Source organism: Hyla sarda, chromosome 7 (assembly GCF_029499605.1).
Source record: "Hyla sarda isolate aHylSar1 chromosome 7, aHylSar1.hap1, whole genome shotgun sequence".
Taxonomy (NCBI): Eukaryota; Metazoa; Chordata; class Amphibia; order Anura; family Hylidae; genus Hyla; species Hyla sarda.
Genome location: NC_079195.1, coordinates 11,069,527 through 11,091,262, shown reverse-complemented (window position 1 = coordinate 11,091,262; position 21,736 = coordinate 11,069,527). Strand labels below are relative to the sequence as shown.

General features: G+C 39.4%; 1 protein-coding gene and 1 long non-coding RNA gene across 4 annotated transcripts in view; one reads left to right on the top strand and one right to left on the bottom strand.

The window, feature by feature from the left end:
• Nucleotides 1-9,269, bottom strand: part of LOC130282755 (uncharacterized) — a 57,338-nt gene extending 48,069 nt beyond the window's left edge. The window contains exon 1 of the long non-coding RNA XR_008846520.1: nucleotides 9,108-9,269. This is a non-coding gene — a long non-coding RNA (uncharacterized LOC130282755). The remainder of the gene's footprint in view (nucleotides 1-9,107) is intronic.
• A 4,080-nt stretch (nucleotides 9,270-13,349) lies between these two features.
• LOC130282751 (pancreatic triacylglycerol lipase-like) overlaps nucleotides 13,350-21,736 on the top strand; it is a 28,983-nt gene continuing 20,596 nt past the window's right edge. Inside the window, exons 1-2 of one of the 3 annotated variants that reach the window (XM_056531374.1) lie at nucleotides 13,350-13,682; nucleotides 21,676-21,724. In XM_056531374.1, the coding sequence (XP_056387349.1) occupies nucleotides 21,676-21,724 (49 nt within the window). In that variant the 5' untranslated portion in view covers nucleotides 13,350-13,682. Of the gene's footprint in view, nucleotides 13,807-21,675; nucleotides 21,725-21,736 lie in introns of all 3 variants that reach the window. The other 2 variants (XM_056531373.1, XM_056531372.1) reach the window with 2 other exon arrangements.

Here is a 21,736-nt window from a genome sequence, read left to right as displayed (position 1 = left end):
CTTCTCCCAAGGTTATAGAACTCTAAGTGGACAATGTCTTAGGAAACCAATATGATTAATATAAATAATGACATCACACTGTTCCTCCATATGCATATGATGACATCACACAGTTCCTCCATATGGATATGATGACATCACACAGTTCCCCCATATAGACATGATGACATCTCACAGTTCCTCTATATAGACATGATGACATCGCACAGTTCCTCCATATAGACATGATGACATCACACAGTTCCTCTATATGGACATGATAACATCACACAGTTCCTCTATATGGACATGATGACATCACACAGTTCCTTCATATAGACATGATGACATCACACAGTTCCTCCATATGGACATGATGACATCACACAGTTCCTCCTTATAGACATGATGACATCACACAGTTCCTCCTTATAGACATGATGACATCACACAGTTCCTCTGTATAGACTTGATGACATCACACAGTTCCTCCATATGGACATGATGACATCACACAGTTCCTCCATATGGATATGATGACATCACACAGTTCCTCCATATAGACATGATGACATCACACAGTTCTCCATATGGACATGATGACATCACACTGTTCCTCCATATAGACATGATGACATCACACAGTTCCTCCATATGGACATGATGACATCACACAGTTCCTCCATATAGACATGATGACATCAAACAGTTCCTCCATATGGACATGATGACATCACACAGTTCCTCCATATGGACATGATGACATCACACAGTTCCTCCATATGGACATGATGACATCACACAGTTCCTCCATATGGACATGATGACATCACACAGTTCCTCCATATGGACACGATGACATCACACAGTTCCCCCATATGGACATGATGACATCACACAGTTCCCCCATATGGACATGATGACATCACGCAGTTCCTCCATATGGAAATGATGACATCACACAGTTCCTCCATATGACATGATGACATCACACAGTTCTTCTATATGGACATGATGACATCACACAGTTCCTCCATATGGACATGATGACATCAAACAGTTCCTCCATATGGACATGATGACATCACACAGTTCCTCCATATGGACATGATGACATCACACAGTTCCTCCATATGGACATGATGACATCACACAGTTCCTCCATATGGACATGATGACATCACACAGTTCCTCCATATGGACATGATGACATCACACAGTTCCTCCATATGGACATGATGACATCACACAGTTCCTCCATATGGACATGATGACATCACACAGTTCCTCCATATAGACATGATGACATCACACAGTTCCCCCATATGACATGATGACATCACACAGTTCTTCTATATGGACATGATGACATCACACAGTTCCTCCATATGGACATGATGACATCACACAGTTCCTCTATATGGACATGATGACATCACACAGTTCCTCCATATGGACATGATGACATCACACAGTTCCTCCATATAGACATGATGACATCGCACAGTTCCTCCATATGGACATGATGACATCACACAGTTCCTCCATATAGACATGATGACATCTCACAGTTCCTCTATATAGACATGATGACATCGCACAGTTCCTCTATATGGACATGATGACATCACACAGTTCCTTCATATAGACATGATGACATCACACAGTTCCTTCATATAGACATGATGACATCACACAGTTCTTCCATATAGACATGATGACATCACACAGTTCTTCCATATAGACATGATGACATCACACAGTTCCTTCATATAGACATGATGACATCACGCAGTTCCTCCATATGGACATGATGACATCACACAGTTCTTCCATATAGACATGATGACATCACACAGTTCTTCCATATAGACATGATGACATCACACAGTTCCTTCATATAGACATGATGACATCACACAGTTCCTCCATATGGACATGATGACATCACACAGTTCCTCCATATGGACATGATGACATCACACAGTTCCTCCATATGGACATGATGACATCACACAGTTCCTCCATATGGACATGATGACATCACACAGTTCCTCCATATGGACATGATGACATCACACAGTTCCTCCATATAGACATGATGACATCACACAGTTCTTCCATATAGACATGATGACATCACACAGTTCCTTCATATAGACATGATGACATCACACAGTTCCTCTATATAGACATGATGACATCGCACAGTTCCTCCATATGGACATGATGACATCACACAGTTCCTCCATATGGACATGATGACATCACACAGTTCCTCCATATGGACATGATGACATCGCACAGTTCCTCCATATGGACATGATGACATCACACAGTTCCTCCATATGGACATGATGACATCACACAGTTCCTCCATATGGACATGATGACATCACACAGTTCTTCCATATGGACATGATGACATCACACAGTTCCTTCATATAGACATGATGACATCACACAGTTCCTCTATATAGACATGATGACATCACACAGTTCCTCCATATGGACATGATGACATCACACAGTTCTTCCATATAGACATGATGACATCACACAGTTCTTCCATATAGACATGATGACATCACACAGTTCCTTCATATAGACATGATGACATCACACAGTTCCTCCATATGGACATGATGACATCACACAGTTCCTCCATATGGACATGATGACATCACACAGTTCTTCCATATAGACATGATGACATCACACAGTTCCTCCATATGGACATGATGACATCACACAGTTCCTCCATATAGACATGATGACATCACACAGTTCCTCCATATAGACATGATGACATCACACAGTTCTTCCATATAGACATGATGACATCACACAGTTCCTCCATATAGACATGATGACATCACACAGTTCTTCCATATAGACATGATGACATCACACAGTTCCTCCATATGGACATGATGACATCACACAGTTCCTCCATATGGACATGATGACATCACACAGTTCCTCCATATGGACATGATGACATCACACAGTTCCTCCATATGGACATGATGACATCACACAGTTCCTCCATATAGACATGATGACATCACACAGTTCTTCTATATGGACATGATGACATCACACAGTTCCTTCATATAGACATGATGACATCACACAGTTCCTTCATATAGACATGATGACATCACACAGTTCTTCTATATGGACATGATGACATCACACAGTTCCTTCATATAGACATGATGACATCGCACAGTTCCTACATATGGACATGATGACATCACACAGTTGCTGTAGATTTGTTGGATCCATGATGAGAATCTCTGGTTCCACCACATCCCAGCAGTGATCTACTGGATGAGATCTGGTGACTGTGGAGGCCATTGGAGTCATGTGACCTCATTGTCCTGTATGAGATGATGTCATGTGACCTCATTGTCCTGTATGAGATGATGTCATGTGACCTCATTGTCCTGTATGAGATGATGTCATGTGACTTGGGACATTATCCTGCTGGAAGTATCATCAGAAGATACAGGGGACACTGTGGTCATAAAGGGACGGACATGGTCAGGAACAATACTCAGGTAGGATGTGGTGTTTATACCAATTCTACTAAGGGGCCTGAGGTGTGCCCAGAAAATGTCCCCACCAGTACACCACAACCAGCCTGAACCTGATACAAGGCAGGAGGGGTCCAGGCTTCATGTTGTTTTGTTGTTTACACCAAATTCTGACCCATCTGATGTCACAGCGGGAATGGAGACTCCTCAGAGCAGACAATGTTCTTCCATCTCTTATTGTCCAGTTCTTTTGACCTGTGTGAATTGTAGCTTTGGTTCTTATCTGACCCCTTGGTTCCAGTTCTCCGAGCCTCCTCCCCGATGTAATCTCCTAAATATCTCAGGTGTCATCTATCCCTGAGACTATTATCAGCTGATATCAGTATTTGGACATGTGATCGGTATCGGCTGTTACATAATATCACATTAGTTTACAGTCGACTTGGCGCGTTGTTATCGTGCTGGCACCAGATGTCGCTGGACGTCCTCCAGGAGGCGCCGCACGGTACACAGCCGCATCTTGAGCCGGGGCCAAGGTTTATATCAGTCTATAGACCATGTGACTGGGGCCCTTAAAGGGGAACTCCGGTGGAAAACTAATGTTTAGAAACCAACTGGTGTCAGAAAGTTAAACAGATTTGTAAATGACTTCTATTTAAAAATCTTAAACCTTCTAGTACTTATCAGCTGTTGTATGCTCCAGGGAAATGCATACAGCAGCTGATAAGTACTGGAAGGATTAAGAATTTTATATATAAGTAATTTACAAATCTGTAAAACTTCCTAGCACCAGTTGATTTAAAAACATTTTTTATTCCTACTGGAGTACTCCTTTAAAGAGCAGAGGGGCCCTTTCTGGTTAGATCTATTCTCTTAATAAGACATGAATGGAGGGAACAGGACAGCACAATCAAAAACATAAATGTTCAGAACACTGGGGTTCCCAGGCCAGAGATTGTTCCCCCCACGATCATACTTCTTATCCCCTATCCTTTGGATAGGGGAAAAGATGTCTAGGGGCGGAGTACCCCTTTAATGGCAGGCCTCAGCATGATCATAATGTGATCAAATCACCCCCCCCCCCTTTCCCGACAATTTTACAAATTCTAAAAAGTAAATAAACAAAAAAAATTAATTTGACAGAATCCCACGAGGAACTGTCCCAACTATTAAAATAATAATGTTATTGAAGTGCGGTCGCATCAAATCCAGTAAAAAAAAAAAGTGCATAAAACACGATAAAAAAGTCTCATCTACCTCAAAATGGTTACAATAAAAACGACAGATCATGGTGCAAAAAATGAGTCCAAACACAACACAACACAACTCCATAGAGAGTAAATAAAAAAATAAAAGTGTTTTAAAGTATCGTATTTTTCGCCGTATAAGACGCACTTTTTCTTCCCCAACACACCTATCGCGGCGGTCCCTGCGGCCATCAACGGCCGGGACCCGCGGCCGATACAGGACATCACCGATCGCGGTGCTGCCCTGTATTAACCCTTCAGACGCGGCGATCAAAGCTGACCGCCATGTCTGAAGCGAAAATGACACTAACCCAGCTGCTCAGTCGGGCTGTTCAGGACCGCTGCGATTTCACCGCGGCGTCCCGAACAGCTTACAGGACACCGGGAGGGACCTTACCTGCCTCCTCAGTGTCTGCTCCGTGCCGGGATCCCCTGCATGGCTGGCGCTCTCCTTCGACGTCATCACGTCGTTGCGCACGCCGTCCTGTCATCCAATAGGAGCGGCGTGCGTAGCGACGTGATGACGGCGACAGGGAGCGTGGATCCCAGGGTAGAAGACGTGCGGAGCGTCAGGGACACCACGGGGACGCGGCGACAGCGATGGAGGGCGACATCCAGGGCAGCGGTGACGGGTCCAGAGCGGCGGGGACACGTGAGTATTAACTCCTATACCAGTGGTCTTCAACCTGCGGACCTCCAGATGTTGCAAAACTACAACTCCCAGCATGCCAGGACAGCCGTTGGCTGTCCTGGCATGCTGGGAGTTGTAGTTTTGCAACATCTGGAGGTCCGCAGGTTGAAGATCACTGTTGGGTGCAGAATCTTTTTTTTCTAGATTTTGCACCTATAAATATGCACCTTATATGCCGGTGCGTCATATAGGGCGAAAAATACGGTATATGAAATTTTTTTTTTCCCTCTTTGTCTTCTTTTTTTGCGTTTTCTTATTCACCTATAGTGTTATATTCAGAGAAAGTAGAATATCCTGTATGTGATTTGTGTGAAATATAATAAATAAAAAATATTAAAAAATAAATAAAATGTTAGTTAAAGAAAATATTGGAAACTATACAAATTGGATATCGTTGTGATCGTAACGACCTAAAAAATATAGATATATAGAATAAAGCTTAATATAAATATAATTTTACTGCACAGTGAATGGCGAAATCTCCTTGCAAATGAGCAAAATTGCATTTTTTTTCTCCAATTTCACCTCTCAAATAATTTTTTGTTTTACAGCATATTTTATGGCACAATTAAAGGCGTCATTACAAAATACAGTTGGTCCCGCAAAAGACAAGCCCTTTACAAATCTGTTTAACTTTCTGGTACCAGTTGATTTAAAAAAAAAAAGGTTTTTCACCGGAGTACCCCTTTAAGGGTTAATCTCTACCGCAGTGTTTTCCAAACAGGGTGCCTCCAGCTCTTGCAAAACTACAACTCCCAGCATTTGGCTGTACGGACACGCTGGGCGTTGTAGTTTTACAACAGCTGGAGGCACACTGGTTGGGAAACACTGACCTATGATCTTTATCTTGGGCGGAGGCTCCTTATCATTCTGTTGTTTATACATTTTCTGTTGTCACAATTATTTATTAATATATATCATTATATGTTGTGTTTCCTTCAGGTCACGACACTGTGAGCACCGGCCCCCGATTTAACTACCTGCAAAAAAACTACCTGACTATCGTCTATACTGGGATTGTCTGGATGTTGGTGCAGAGGGTGATTTCTTCCCACGCAGTGGACTCCAGCACATCAGAGTATCACAGTTGGTCCCGCAAAAGACAAGCCCTCATATGTGTATGAGGGTGGAAAACATTTTCACTGGCCATTAAAGGGGTACTCCGGTGAAAACCTTTTTTTTTTTTTTTAAATCAACTGGTGCCAGAAAGTTAAACAGATTTGTAAATTACTTCTATTTAAAAAGTCTTAACCCCTTAAAGGGTAGCTCTCACCATCCCTTTTTTTTTTCTTTCTGTCCCTGCCTATTGCCCATCTATCCCTAACCCCCTCCCTGCCTTTACATTTTTTTTTACTATATTAGAAATGCTTTTTTTCTGCCTGGTAGTGTGCTCACTACCAGGCAGACTTCCCCAGCAGGCATGATGTCACTGATGCCTGCTGGGGGGGTCCGACTTCCGCCCTTAGTTCAACTATACAGGGTGCCTCCAGCTGTTTCCCCACTACAACTCCCAGCCTGCCCTGACATCTATTGGCTGTCAGGACATGCTGGGAGTTGTAGTGGGGAAACGACTGCAGGCACCCTGTGGTGAAAACAGTCTCAGCCGCAGCTGCCACACATCCCGCTCCCCCAGGCCCCGCCGCGCAACACCCCTCCACCCTTCTCCCTCCGCCCGCCCGAAAAAGACATTCCGCTCCCCTTATAAACTAGACTAAATTGACCCACTAAGGGGCACAAAAGGCCAACTACAACTATTATCCAAACCCTAGGGCTGTAGCCCAGGGTGCAAAACACCTCTTGTTATTCCCCTTATAAAATATAACTTTTATTATGTTCAATGAATAAAAGATAATCCCAGAAGAAATGATTTAAAATGTATGTGCTGAGAGGGATAATTCCGGTACAAGTGGGATCTAAGGACCTCCACACTAAAGGTTCTGCAGCAACCTATAATCCACTCTCAAACACAGCTTTAAAAACACTATATTGCCGCCTCTACATGTTTCGCTGTCTCCACAGCGTTTTCAAGAGGCAAGACAGTGGCAGTGTTATAGGTCCCATAGGGACCTATAACACTGCACACACTGATCTCTTACACTGATCATTATTATCCCATAGGGACCTATAACACTGCACACACTGATCTCTTACACTGATCATTGTTATCCCATAGGGACCTATAACACTGCACGCATTGATCTCTTACACTGATCATTATTATCCCATAGGGACCTATAACACTGCACACACTGATCTCTTACATTGATCATTGTTATCCCATAGGGACCTATAACACTGCACACATTGATCTCTTACACTGATCATTATTATCCCATAGGGACCTATAACACTGCACACACTGATCTCTTATACTGATCACAGGCGTGTATTAACACGCCTGTGATCAGTGTTATCGGCGCTTGACTGCTCCTGCCTGGATCTCAGGCACGGAGCAGTCATTCGTCGATCGGACACTGAGGAGGCAGGTAAGGTCCCTCCCGGTGTCCGATCAGCTGTTCAGGATGCCGCGATTTCACCGCGGTGGTCCCGACTGAGCAGCCAGGATACTTTCACTTCAGACGCGGCGGTCAGCTTTGATCGCCACGTCTGAGGGGTTAATACAGGGCATAACTGCGATTGGTGATGTCCTGTATTAGCAACGGGTCCCGGCCGTTGATAGCAGCTGGGACCGACCCAATATGACGTGGGGACACCGCGTGACCCCCACTGCATATCGCGGTAGCCGGCGGAGGATGTAAATATACATCCTGCGTCGTTAAGGAGTTAATCCTTGCTGTACTTATTAGCTGCTGAATACTACAGTGGAAATTCTTTTCCGTTTGAAACACAGAGCTCTCTGCTGACATCATGAGCATAGTGCTCTCTGTTTTAGGAACTGCCAGAGTAAAAGGAAATCCCCCATAGCAAACCTCTCCTGCTTTGGACAGTTCCTAAAATGGACAGAGATGTCAGCAGAGAGCACTGTGCTCATGATGTCAGCTGACAGTTCTGTGTTTCAAAAAGAAAATAATTTCCGCTGTAGTATTCAGCAGCTGATAAGTACTGGAAGGATTAAGATTTTTTAATAGAAGTAATTTACAAATCTGTTTAACTTTCTGGTACCAGTTGATTTAAAAAAAAAAAGGTTTTTCACCGGAGTACCCCTTTAAGGGTTAATCTCTACCGCAGTGTTTTCCAAACAGGGTGCCTCCAGCTCTTGCAAAACTACAACTCCCAGCATTTGGCTGTACGGACACGCTGGGCGTTGTAGTTTTACAACAGCTGGAGGCACACTGGTTGGGAAACACTGACCTATGATCTTTATCTTGGGCGGAGGCTCCTTATCATTCTGTTGTTTATACATTTTCTGTTGTCACAATCATTTATTAATATATATCATTATATGTTGTGTTTCCTTCAGGTCACGACACTGTGAGCACCGGCCCCCGATTTAACTACCTGCAAAAAAACTACCTGACTATCGTCTATACTGGGATTGTCTGGATGTTGGTGCAGAGGGTGATTTCTTCCCACGCAGTGGACTCCAGCACATCAGAGTATCTCAGTAGTGCAGATTTTGGGCCGGCATCTTCAAGGGGTGATAGTATCGACATAATAGTGTATAATTGTACCAAATAATGATCTCACCTCATCTGTCAATGTTAAGCGGCAGCAGGCTCTGAAAAAGTCTCAGCAGCAGGCTCTGTAAAAGTCTCAGCAGCAGATAATTTCACAGTCTCACCAGCAGGCTATATAACAGTCTCACGAGCAGGCTCTGTAACAGTCTCATAAGCAGGCTATATAACAGTCTCACCAGCAGGCTATATAACAGTCTCACCAGCAGGCTCTGTAACAGTCTCATAAGCAGGCTATATAACAGTCTCACCAGCAGGCTATATAACAGTCTCACCAGCAGGCTATGTAACAGTCTCAGCAGCAGGTTATATAACAATCTATAAAATAAATGCCACCAATTGTGCAAGTTCTCCCCCTTATAAAGATGAGAGGCTGTAATTTTCATCATAGGTTATAACCTCAACTATGAGAGACAGAATGAGAAAAAAATCCATAAAATCACATTGTCTGATATTTAAAGAATTTATTTGCAAATTGTAGTGGAAAAAGTATTTGGTCACCTACAAACAAGTAAGATTTCTGCCTCTCACAGACCTGTAACTTCTTCTATAAGAGTCTCCTCTGTCCTCCACTCGTTACCTGTATTAATGGCTCCTGTTTGAACTTGTTATCAGTATAAAAGACACCTGTCCACAACCTCAAACAGTCACACTCCAAACTCCACCATGGCCAAGACCAAAGAGCTGTCGAAGGACACCAGAAACAAAATTGTAGACCTGCACCAGGCTGGGAAGACTGAATCTGCAATAGGCAAGCAGCTTGGTGTGAAGAAATCAACTGTGGGAGCAATTATTAGAAAATGGAAGACATACAAGACCACTGATAATCTCCCTCGATCTGGGGCTCCACGCAAGATCTTACCCCGTGGTGTCAAAATGATCACAAGAACAGTGAGCAAAAATCCCATAACCACACATGGGGGGGGGGGGGGGAACCTAGTGAATGACCTGCAGAGAGCTGGGACCAAAGTAACAAAGGCTACCATCAGTAATACACTACACCGCCAGGGACTCAAATCATGCAGTGCCAGACGTGTCCCCCTGCTTAAGCCAGTACATGTCCGGGCCTGTCTGAAGTTTGCTAGAGAGCGTTTGGATGATCCAGAAGAGTATTGAGAGAATGTCATATGGTCAGATGAAACCAAAGTAGAACTTTTTGGTAAAAACTCAACTCGTCGTGTTTGGAGGAGAAAGAATGCTGAGTTGCATCCAAAGAACACCATACCTACTGTGAAGCATGGGGGTGCTTTGGGGCTGTTTTTCTGCTAAGGGACCAGGACAACTGATCTGTGTAAAGGAAAGAATGAATGGGGCCGTGTATCGTGAGATTTTGGGTGAGAACCTCCTTCCATCAGAAAGGGCATTGAAGACGAAACGTGGCTGTGTCTTTCAGCATGACAATGATCCCAAACACACCGCCCGGGCAATGAAGGAGTGGCTTCATAAGAAGCATTTCAAGGTCCTGGAGTGGCCTAGCCAGTCTCCAAATCTCAATCCCATAGAAAACCTTTGGAGGGAGTTGAAAGTCCTTGTTGCCCAGCAACAGCCCCAAAACATCACTGCTCTAGAGGAGATCTGCATGGAGGAATGGGCCAAAATACCAGCTACAGTGTGTGAGAACCTTGTGAAGACAGAAAACATGTGACCTCTGTCATTGCCAACAAAGGGGATATAACAAAGTATTATTTTTAACACCTGGGGGACGGTGGGTTTTCCCATTTTTGCACTTTCGTTTTCTCCTCCTTATCTTTTAAAAATCATAACCCTTTAAATTTTGCACCTAAAAATCCATTTGATTACTTATTTTTTGCGCCACCAATTCTACTTTGCAGTGACGTCAGTCATTTTACCCAAAAATCTACGGTGAAATGGAAAAAAAATCATTGTGAGACAAAATTGAAGGAAAAATGCCATTTTGTAACTTTTCGGGGCTTTTGTTTCTACGCATATTTCGGTAAAAATTACACCTTATCTTTATTCTGTAGGTCCATAAGATTAAAATGATCCCCTACTTATATAGGTTTGATTTTGTCGGACTTCTGGAAAAAATCATAACTACATGCAGGAAAATGTATACGTTTAAAATTGTCATTTTCTGACCCCTATAACTTTTTTATTTTTTTGCATACAGGGTGGCTCATTTTTTGCACCATGATCTGAAGTTTTTAGCGGTACCATTTTTGTATTGATCGGACTTTTTGGACACTTTTTATTCATTTTTTCATTATATAAAAAGTGACCAAAAATGTGCTATTTTGGATTTGGAATTTTTTTGCGCATACACTATTGACCGTGCGGTTTAATTAACAATATATATTTATAATTTGGACATTTCTGCACCCGGCGATACCACATATGTTTATATTTATTTTTAATTACACAGTGTTTTATTTTATTTTATTGGAAATGGGGGGGGGGGGGGGGGGGAGGGGTTAAATGATCTTTATTAACTCTTTAATTTTTTTCACTTTTTTTTTCAATGTTATAGCTCCCATAGGGGGCTATAACACTGCACACACTGATTTTTTACATTGATCATTGTTATCCCATAGGAGACTATAACACTGCACACACTGATCTTTTACATTGATCATTGTTATCCCATAGGAGACTATAACAATGCACACACTGATCTGTTATATTGATCATTGTTACCCCATAGGGGGCTATAACACTGCACACACTGATCTTTTACATTGATCATTGTTATCCCATAGGAGACTATAACACTGCACACACTGATCTCTTATGCTGATCATTGTTATCCCATAGGAGACTATAATACTGCACACACTGATCTTTTACATTGATCATTGTTATCCCATAGGGGACTAAAACAAGGCACACACTGATCTTTTACATTGATCATTGTTATCCCATAGCAGACTATAATACTGCACACACTGATCTTTTACATTGATCATTGTTATCCCATGGGAGACTATAATACTGCACACACTGATCTTTTACATTGATCAATGGTTTCTCATATGAAACCATTGATCAATGATTCTACCGCTTGACTGCTCATGCCTGGATCTCAGGCACTGAGCAGTCATTTGGCGACCGGATAGCAAGAAGGAAGGTAGGGACCCTCCTGCTGTCCTGTAAGCTGTTTGGGATGCCGCGAGTAGCCCTTTACGTCATCCCCAGCTGCTAGTCTGTGCACATCATTAAGGGGATGTACCGTTAAGCTCGGCTACGGACATAGGTGCAATGGCTCCGTGCTCCTAATGAATGGAATACATGCTGTAATCATTCACTGAATACGTAGGTAAGTGTTAGGTCTCCCAAATTTACTACAAAGGATGAAGAATGATCGGGAACTTTAAAACATAACTTTTAATGTGCTCGTATAAAAAATATACAAAAGGTAATATTAAAATATTGTTATGGTCGCCATCATCTAGTCCATATACTCAAATATAATTTTCATTTCGCATATAGGCATACAAAACGGCTCAGTATATGTAAACACTGGGTATATCTCTCCTGTTTCCAAAGAATCCTTATCTGTTGCAGAATCACAAGATTTCCTTATATGAACCGTTTGTCTCCTCGGTGACATATCGGGACGGCAGATGGAGAATGGACCAGGCAGGTGCCCCCCGATAGTCTCAGCAGTATGCTATATAACGGTTTCAGTATCAGGCTCTGTAACAACCTCAGCAGCAGGCTATGTAACAGTCTCAGCAGTAGGCTATGTAACAGTCTCAGCAGTAGGCTATGTAACAGTCTCAGCTGAAGGCTATACAATGGTCTTAACAGCAAGCTATGTAACAGGCTTAGCAGCAGGCTATATAACAGTTTCAACAGCAGGCTATATAACAGTCTTAGCAGCAGGCTATGTAACAGTCTCAGCAGTATGCTATATAACTGTTTCAGTATCAGGCTCTGTAATAACCTCAGCAGCAGGCTATGTAACAGTCTCAGCAGTATGCTATATAACAGTTTCAGTAGCAGGCTCTGTAACAACCTTAGCAGCAGGCTATGTAACAGTCTCAGCAGTATGCTGTGTAACAGTTTCAGCAAAAGGCTAACAACAGTTTCAGCAGCAGGCTATGTAACAGTCTCAGCTGAAGGCTATACAATGGTCTTAACAGCAAGCTATGTAACAGGCTTAGCAGCAAGCTATATAACAGTTTCAACAGCAGGCTATATAACAGTCTTAGCAGCAGGCTATGTAACAGTCTCAGCAGCAGGCTATGTAACAGTCTTAACAGTGGCTCTGTAACAGTCTTAGCAGCATGCTATCTAACAGTCTCAACTGAAGATTATACGGTGGTCTCAGCAGCAGGCTATGTTACAGTCTTAACAGTGGCTCTGTAACAGTCTTAGCAGCATGCTATCTAACAGTCTCAACTGAAGATTATACGGTGGTCTCAGCAGCAGGCTATGTTACAGTCTCAGCAACAGGCTCTGCAAAAATCATAGCAGCAGGCTCTGGAAAAGTCTCAGCAGCAGGCTATGTAAAAGTCTCAACAGCAGTAGGCTATATTAGGATATTCTCAAAGCAAACCCCAAGTTTGGTCGCCAAAATTATTTACGGCTTGTCTACGGGAAAGGAAAATCTTTAGTGATTTATCTGGTGAGAGCAGATATATAGCCGAAAAAAGGTAAAAAAGAAAATGAATGCAAGAAAATTAGGTAAGACAGCATGTCTGTCAATACTGTGATTGCATAAGGTGACGAGTTTATGTATCCTATGAAAGGTAAACCTATTACTCCCAAAGATTTGGTATTCTTGTGAGTGTAAGCAGGTAATCTACCTTCCTAAGGGCCCTTGTGACAAAGTATATGTAGGACAAACCTCCAGAATGGTAGATACGAGGGTAAACGAGCATCAGATGACCATTACAGGGTTAATTACAAAGGTGGAAATAGGTTAATGTATAAGGCCAGAAATATGGTGAGATGGGAAAAAAAATATCAAGTGAGTAAACAAATGGGCAGAACGAGACACAACTTTACTGCATTATAAGATTATGACTCCGTTAGTGAAAACATCCTCGATCCTTAAAATAATAAGAGACAAGGGGTTTCTAGGGCGCGCTCCTCACTTCATCAGGGCCACAAGACACATTATTTTGCTATATACTCATAATTCCTCTTATCACCTCGTTTTACTGTTTGTCATTAGCTTTAATGTGTTTTATTATCTCACTTGTTTTCACCGCTATATATAAAGATTGTTTGTTTTTCACCGGAAAAGATACAGAACGTCCTTGGGGGTATCAGCGGCCTCAGGTGGTGTTGTCCTTGGCTGTAATGTATCCAAACCATATGTTACACATAATGTATAGGAGAGGGCGTGTGAGTCCCTGCCCAATCCGGAGAGCCGCAGACTCATATACCACCTGATGGAATTATATAACTGTTCTCCCAATGGCTCATAGATTATACAAGGAGCATGTGATGCATTGGTCACCGGAGAGGAGTCTATGGGTAAAAGTCCCCAGGTCAAAGGCATCATGGGAAAAATTGTCAAGCCAATGACAGATACAACTATGGTCTCTGTGAGACATGTGCTGACCGCAAAGCTGAGTACTGCAGAATAGTGAGTACAGCTCTGCAGTATAATACAGGATATAACTCAGGATCAGTACAGGATAAGTAATGTAATGTATGTACACAGTGACCTCACCAGCAGAATAGTGAGTACAGATCTGGAGTATAATACAGGATATAACTCAGGATCAGTACAGGATAAGTAATGTAATGTATGTACACAGTGATCTCACCAGCAGAATAGTGAGTACAGCTCTGGAGTATAATACAGGATATAACTCAGGATCAGTACAGGATAAGTAATGTAGTGTATGTACACAGTGACCTCACCAGCAGAATAGTGAGTACAGCTCTGGAGTATAATACAGGATATAACTCAGGCTCAGTACAGGATAAGTAATGTAATGTATGTACACAGTGACCTCACCAGCTGAATAGTGAGTACAGCTCTGGAGTATAATACAGGATATAACTCAGGATCAGTACAGGATAAGTAATGTAATGTATGCACACAGTGACCCCACCAGCAGAATAGTGAGTACAGCTCTGGAGTATAATACAGGATATAAATTAGGATCAGTACAGGATAAGTAATGTAATGTATGTACACAGTGACCCCACCAGCAGAATAGTGAGTACAGCTCTGGAACATAATACAGGATATAACTCAGGATCAGTACAGGATAATTAATGTAATGTATGTACACAGTGACCCCACCAGCAGAATAGTGAGTACAGCTCTGGAGTATAATACAGGATATAACTCAGGATCAGTACAGGATAAGTAATGTAATGTATGTACACAGTGACCCCACCAGCAGAATAATGAGTACAGCTCTGGAGTATAATACAGGATATAACTCTGGATCAGTACAGGATAAGTAATGTAATGTATGTACACAGTGACCTCACCAGCAGAATAGTGAGTACAGCTCTGGGGTATAATACAGGATATAACTCAGGATCAGTACAGGATAAGTAATGTAATGTATGTACACAGTGACCACACCAGCATAATAGTGAGTACAGCTCTAGAGTATAATACAGGATATAACTCAGGATCAGTACAGGATCAGTAATGTAATGTATGTACACAGTGACCTCACCAGCAGAATAGTGAGTACAGCTCTGGAGTATAATGCAGGATATAACTCAGGATCAGTACAGGATAAGTAATGTAATGTATGTACACAGTGACCTCACCAGCAGAATAGTGAGTACAGCTCTGGAGTGTAATAGTGGATGTTCCTTCGGCGTCTAGGTTTGTATATGACATTGCTTCCTCAATTCTCTGCCACATACAGAGTGAAGAATCTTGACTGTAAAGCAGTTGGTTGGGTTTTCTGCCATTTATGACCCAATCGATATTTTGGGGAAGGTTGAGGAGGAGTTTTGGGCTCTATGATTAGACCGTTGATTGACAGTGAAGCTCAGGGTCATCTTGGTGTAAACAACAACCTTCAGGTTGAACTTATGACAATGACATTACAGAATGGAGTCTTACTAGTGGAAAGTTACCAGCCCCAGACCATGTATATGTTAAGCTGATGCTGTAAATCTGTAGGGTCCAGAACAATGGAGAGAAATGGAAATGATCACAAAGGTCTATAATCAGGTTGCACTATATTGGGCCATTATAATGTCGTCTGTTCAGTTGTTGGAGATATGAAGACAATGGCCAAGATTGGTCTATTAGTCTGAGACAAAAGGCTGAGCTGTGATCCCAGACAAAATGGACCAATCTGGGCCAGTGAGACTACAGGATGATGGGGGGATATAGGATGTTGTAGGAGGGAAGATGGCGGGATGCCAGCAGATAATTCAACGCAGAAGAGCCAAGAACTTTGGTCCCAGTTTTATAGGACAATAAATGGAGATGACGCATTGTGAGGATCAGATATCAGGATCACTTATCTCTGAAGATCTCCGGACACTTGTCCTGGAGTATTTTCTGGCTGCGCTCACTCCCCTCTGCTATCACCCTGATTGGCTCCGCCCCTCCACCTGCTCAGGTATAACAGAGCTCCGACACCTGCGGCTCCTGTCACAGGACGGACGACCAGCAAGGAACTGGTGACTACAAGGTGAGAGGTGGAGGAGCGAGGTCCTCAGGGGAAGAACTGGGGCAATAATCATCAGGAAATATTATTATTATTATCATCATTACTATTATTATTAATATTTGTATAATTATTTATATTATCATCATCATTACTATTATTATCATTATTATTATCATTAGTATTATTATTATTATTACTATCATCATTACTATTATTATTAATATTTTTATAATTATTTATATTATCATCATCATTACTATTATTATTATCATTATTATCATTAGTATTATTATTATTACTATTGTTATTATCATAAGTATTATTATCATTATTATTATCATTAGTATTATTATTATTACTATCATTATTACTATTATTATTACTATTATCATTAGTATTATGATTATTACTATTATTATTATCATTAGTATTATTATTACTATTATTATTATCATTAGTATTATTATTACTATTATTATTATTATTATTATTATTATTTTATTATCATTACTAACAATATAATTTTTATCATTAATATCATAACTATCATTACTATTATTATTATCATTAGTATTATTATTATTACTATTATTATTATCATTAGTATTATTATTATTACTATTATTATTATCATTACTATTATTATTACCATTAGTATTATTATTATTAATATTATCATTAGTATTATGATTATTACTATTATTATTATCATTAGTATTATTATTACTATTATTATTACTATTTTTCTTATCATTACTAACAATTTTATTCTTATTATCATTAATATTATTTATTGTTGTTAATAATAATTATAATAACAATAAATAATAATAATATTAACAACACCAATATTTATTATGTTGATTCTGTTGATACATTGTGACACTTAATAAATCAGTCATTATTTCAAATCCTTCCCGAGTACATGTTGGGTATAATCCTTCCCGAGTACATGTTGGGTATAATCCTTCCCGAGTACATGTTGGGTGTAATCCTTCCCGAGTACATGTTGGGTGTTATCCTTCCCAAGTACATGTTGGGTATAATCCTTCCCGAGTACATGTTAGGTGTAATCCTTCCCGAGTACATGTTGGGTGTTATCCTTCCCGAATACATGTTGGGTGTTATCCTTCCCGAGTACATGTTGGGTGTTATCCTTCCCGAGTACATGTTGGGTATAATCCTTCCCGAGTACATGTTAGGTGTAATCCTTCCCGAGTACATGTTGGGTGTTATCCTTCCCGAATACATGTTGGGTGTTATCCTTCCCAAGTACATGTTGGGTGTTATCCTTCCTGAGTACATGTTGGGTGTTATCCTTCCTGAGTACATGTTGGGTGTAATCCTTCCCAAGTAGATGTTGGGTGTTATCCTTCCTGAGTACATGTTGGGTGTAATCCTTCCCGAGTACATGTTGGGTGTCATCCTTCCCGAGTACATGTTGGGTGTAATCCTTCCCGAGTACATGTTGGGTGTAATCCTTCCCGAGTACATGTTGGGTGTTATCCTTCCCGAGTACATGTTGGGTGTTATCCTTCCCGAGTACATGTTGGGTGTTATCCTTCCCGAGTACATGTTGGGTATAATCCTTCCCGAGTACATGTTGGGTATAATCCTTCCCGAGTACATGTTGGGTGTCATCCTTTCCGAGTACATGTTGGGTGTAATCCTTCCCGAGTACATATTGGGTGTTATCCTTCCCAAGTAGATGTTGGGTGTCATCCTTTCCGAGTACATGTTGGGTGTAATCCTTCCCGAGTACATATTGGGTGTTATCCTTCCCAAGTACATGTTGGGTGTAATCCTTCCTGAGTACATGACCCCCATGCTTTACCCTGCAGCACATCTCACATCTGTTAAAAGGGCTCATGTGCCAGGAAAGAGTCGCAGTTCTCAGGGATGTCACATAACAAGGTAGAAACAGACAAAATTCTTGTCATACACAGATTATCTAATGGAGGGATTTATATAACATGGAGGTATATATATATATATATATATATATATATATATATATATATATATACATATATAAAGGGGATAAGTATTTACCTCAGGGAGAGGCCACCACTTCTGGTGTGACGGAGCTTCAAAAGGCCAATTAGCACTCCGCTAACACCAGTGGCAAACACCACGAAACAGCTGTCTGCAGATGGGTAGAAACTTCCCTTCTGGGGAGCAGTCTGGCTTGGCATAAATCCCGATCAGCTTTTTATATTCCTTAACAGGAGCCAAGCTGATACCAGGGAACACTACCTGAAAAGGTTGTGTAATGAGCTGCTTTGCATATTCCCCCATATATATATATATATATATATATATATATATATATATATATATATATCATGGAGGGATTTATATATAACATAGACGGATTTATATATAACATGGAGGGATTTATATATAACATAGAGGGATTTATATATAACATGGAGGGATTAATATATATAACATGGAGGGATTAATATATATAACATGGAGGGATTTATATATATAACATGGAGGGATTTATATATATATAACATGGAGGGATTAATATATAACATGGAGGGATTAATATATAACATGGAGGGATTAATATATAACATGGAACATGGAGGGATTAATATATATAACATGGAGGGATTAATATATATACCATGGAGGGATTAATATATATAACATGGTGGGATTAATATATAGCTTGGAGGGATTAATATATATAACATGGAGGGATTAATATATATAACATGGTGGGATTAATATATATAACATGGTGGGATTAATATATATAACATGGTGGGATTAATATATAACATGGAGGGATTTATATATAACATGGAGGGATTAATATATATATATATAACATGGAGGGATTAATATATAACATGGAGGGATTAATATATATATAACATGGTGGGATTAATATATATAACATGGTGGGATTAATATATAACATAGAGGGATTAATATATATAACATGGAGGGATTTATATATATATATATATATATATATATATATATATATATATAACATGGAGGGATTAATATATAACATGGAGGGATTAATATATAACATGGAGGGATTAATATATAACATGGAGGGATTAATATATATAACATGGAGGGATTAATATATATACCATGGAGGGATTAATATATATAACATGGTGGGATTAATATATAATTTGGAGGGATTAATATATATAACATGGAGGGATTAATATATATAACATGGTGGGATTAATATATATAACATGGTGGGATTAATATATAACATGGAGGGATTAATATATAACATGGAGGGATTAATATATATAACATGGTGGGATTAATATATAACATGGAGGGATTAATATATATAACATGGTGGGATTAATATATATAACATGGTGGGATTAATATATAACATAGAGGGATTAATATATATAACATGGAGGGATTTATATATATATATATATATATATATATATATATATATATATAACATGGAGGGATTAATATATAACATGGAGGGATTAATATATAACATGGAGGGATTAATATATAACATGGAGGGATTAATATATATAACATGGAGGGATTAATATATATACCATGGAGGGATTAATATATATAACATGGTGGGATTAATATATAATTTGGAGGGATTAATATATATAACATGGAGGGATTAATATATATAACATGGTGGGATTAATATATATAACATGGTGGGATTAATATATAACATGGAGGGATTAATATATAACATGGAGGGATTAATATATATAACATGGTGGGATTAATATATAACATGGAGGGATTAATATATATAACATGGTGGGATTAATATATATAACATGGTGGGATTAATATATAACATAGAGGGATTAATATATAACATGGAGGGATTAATATATAACATGGTGGGATTAATATATAAAATGGAGGGATTAATATATATAACATGGAGGGATTCATATATAACATGGTGGGATTAATATATATAACATGGAGGGATTAATATATATAACATGGAGGGATTAATATATATAACATGGTGGGATTAATATATATAACATGGAGGGATTAATATATATAACATGGTGGGATTAATATATGTAACATGGAGGGATTAATATATATAACATGGAGGGATTAATATATATAACATGGAGGGATTAATATATATATATATATATATATATAACATGGAGGGATTAATATATATAACATGGTGGGATTAATATATATAACATGGTGGGATTAATATATATAACATGGAGGGATTAATATATATATATATATATATATATATATATAACATAGAGGGATTAATATATATAACATGGTGGGATTAATATATATAACATGGAGGGATTAATATATATAACATGGAGGGATTAATATATATAACATGGAGGGATTAATATATAACATGGAGGGATTAATATATATAACATGGAGGGATTAATATATATAACATGGAGGGATTCATATATAACATGGTGGGATTAATATATATAACATGGTGGGATTAATATATAACATGGTGGGATTAATATATATAACATGGAGGGATTAATATATATAACATGGTGGGATTAATATATATAACATGGAGGGATTAATATATATATATAACATGGAGGGATTAATATATATAACATGGAGGGATTAATATATATAACATGGTGGGATTAATATATATAACATGGAGGGATTAATATATATATATATAACATGGAGGGATTAATATATATAACAAGGTGGGATTAATATATATATATATAACATGGAGGGATTAATATATAACATGGAGGGATTTATATATAACATGGAGGGATTAATATATATAACATGGTGGGATTAATATATATAACATGGAGGGATTAATATATAACATAGATGGTGTCCAGGGGCTTCACCAGGTCTCATCACAGCTGCAGCTGCGTCACACTGTACAGCTTTTTCATGATAATATGTTTGTACAATACAATTGAATACATTTCTTCTGCTTTATAACATTTCTTTCCTCTGAATTCACAGATGATTGGAGTTTTCCTGCCCATCATCTTCCTGGTGGGGGCTGTAAAAGGTAAAACACCGC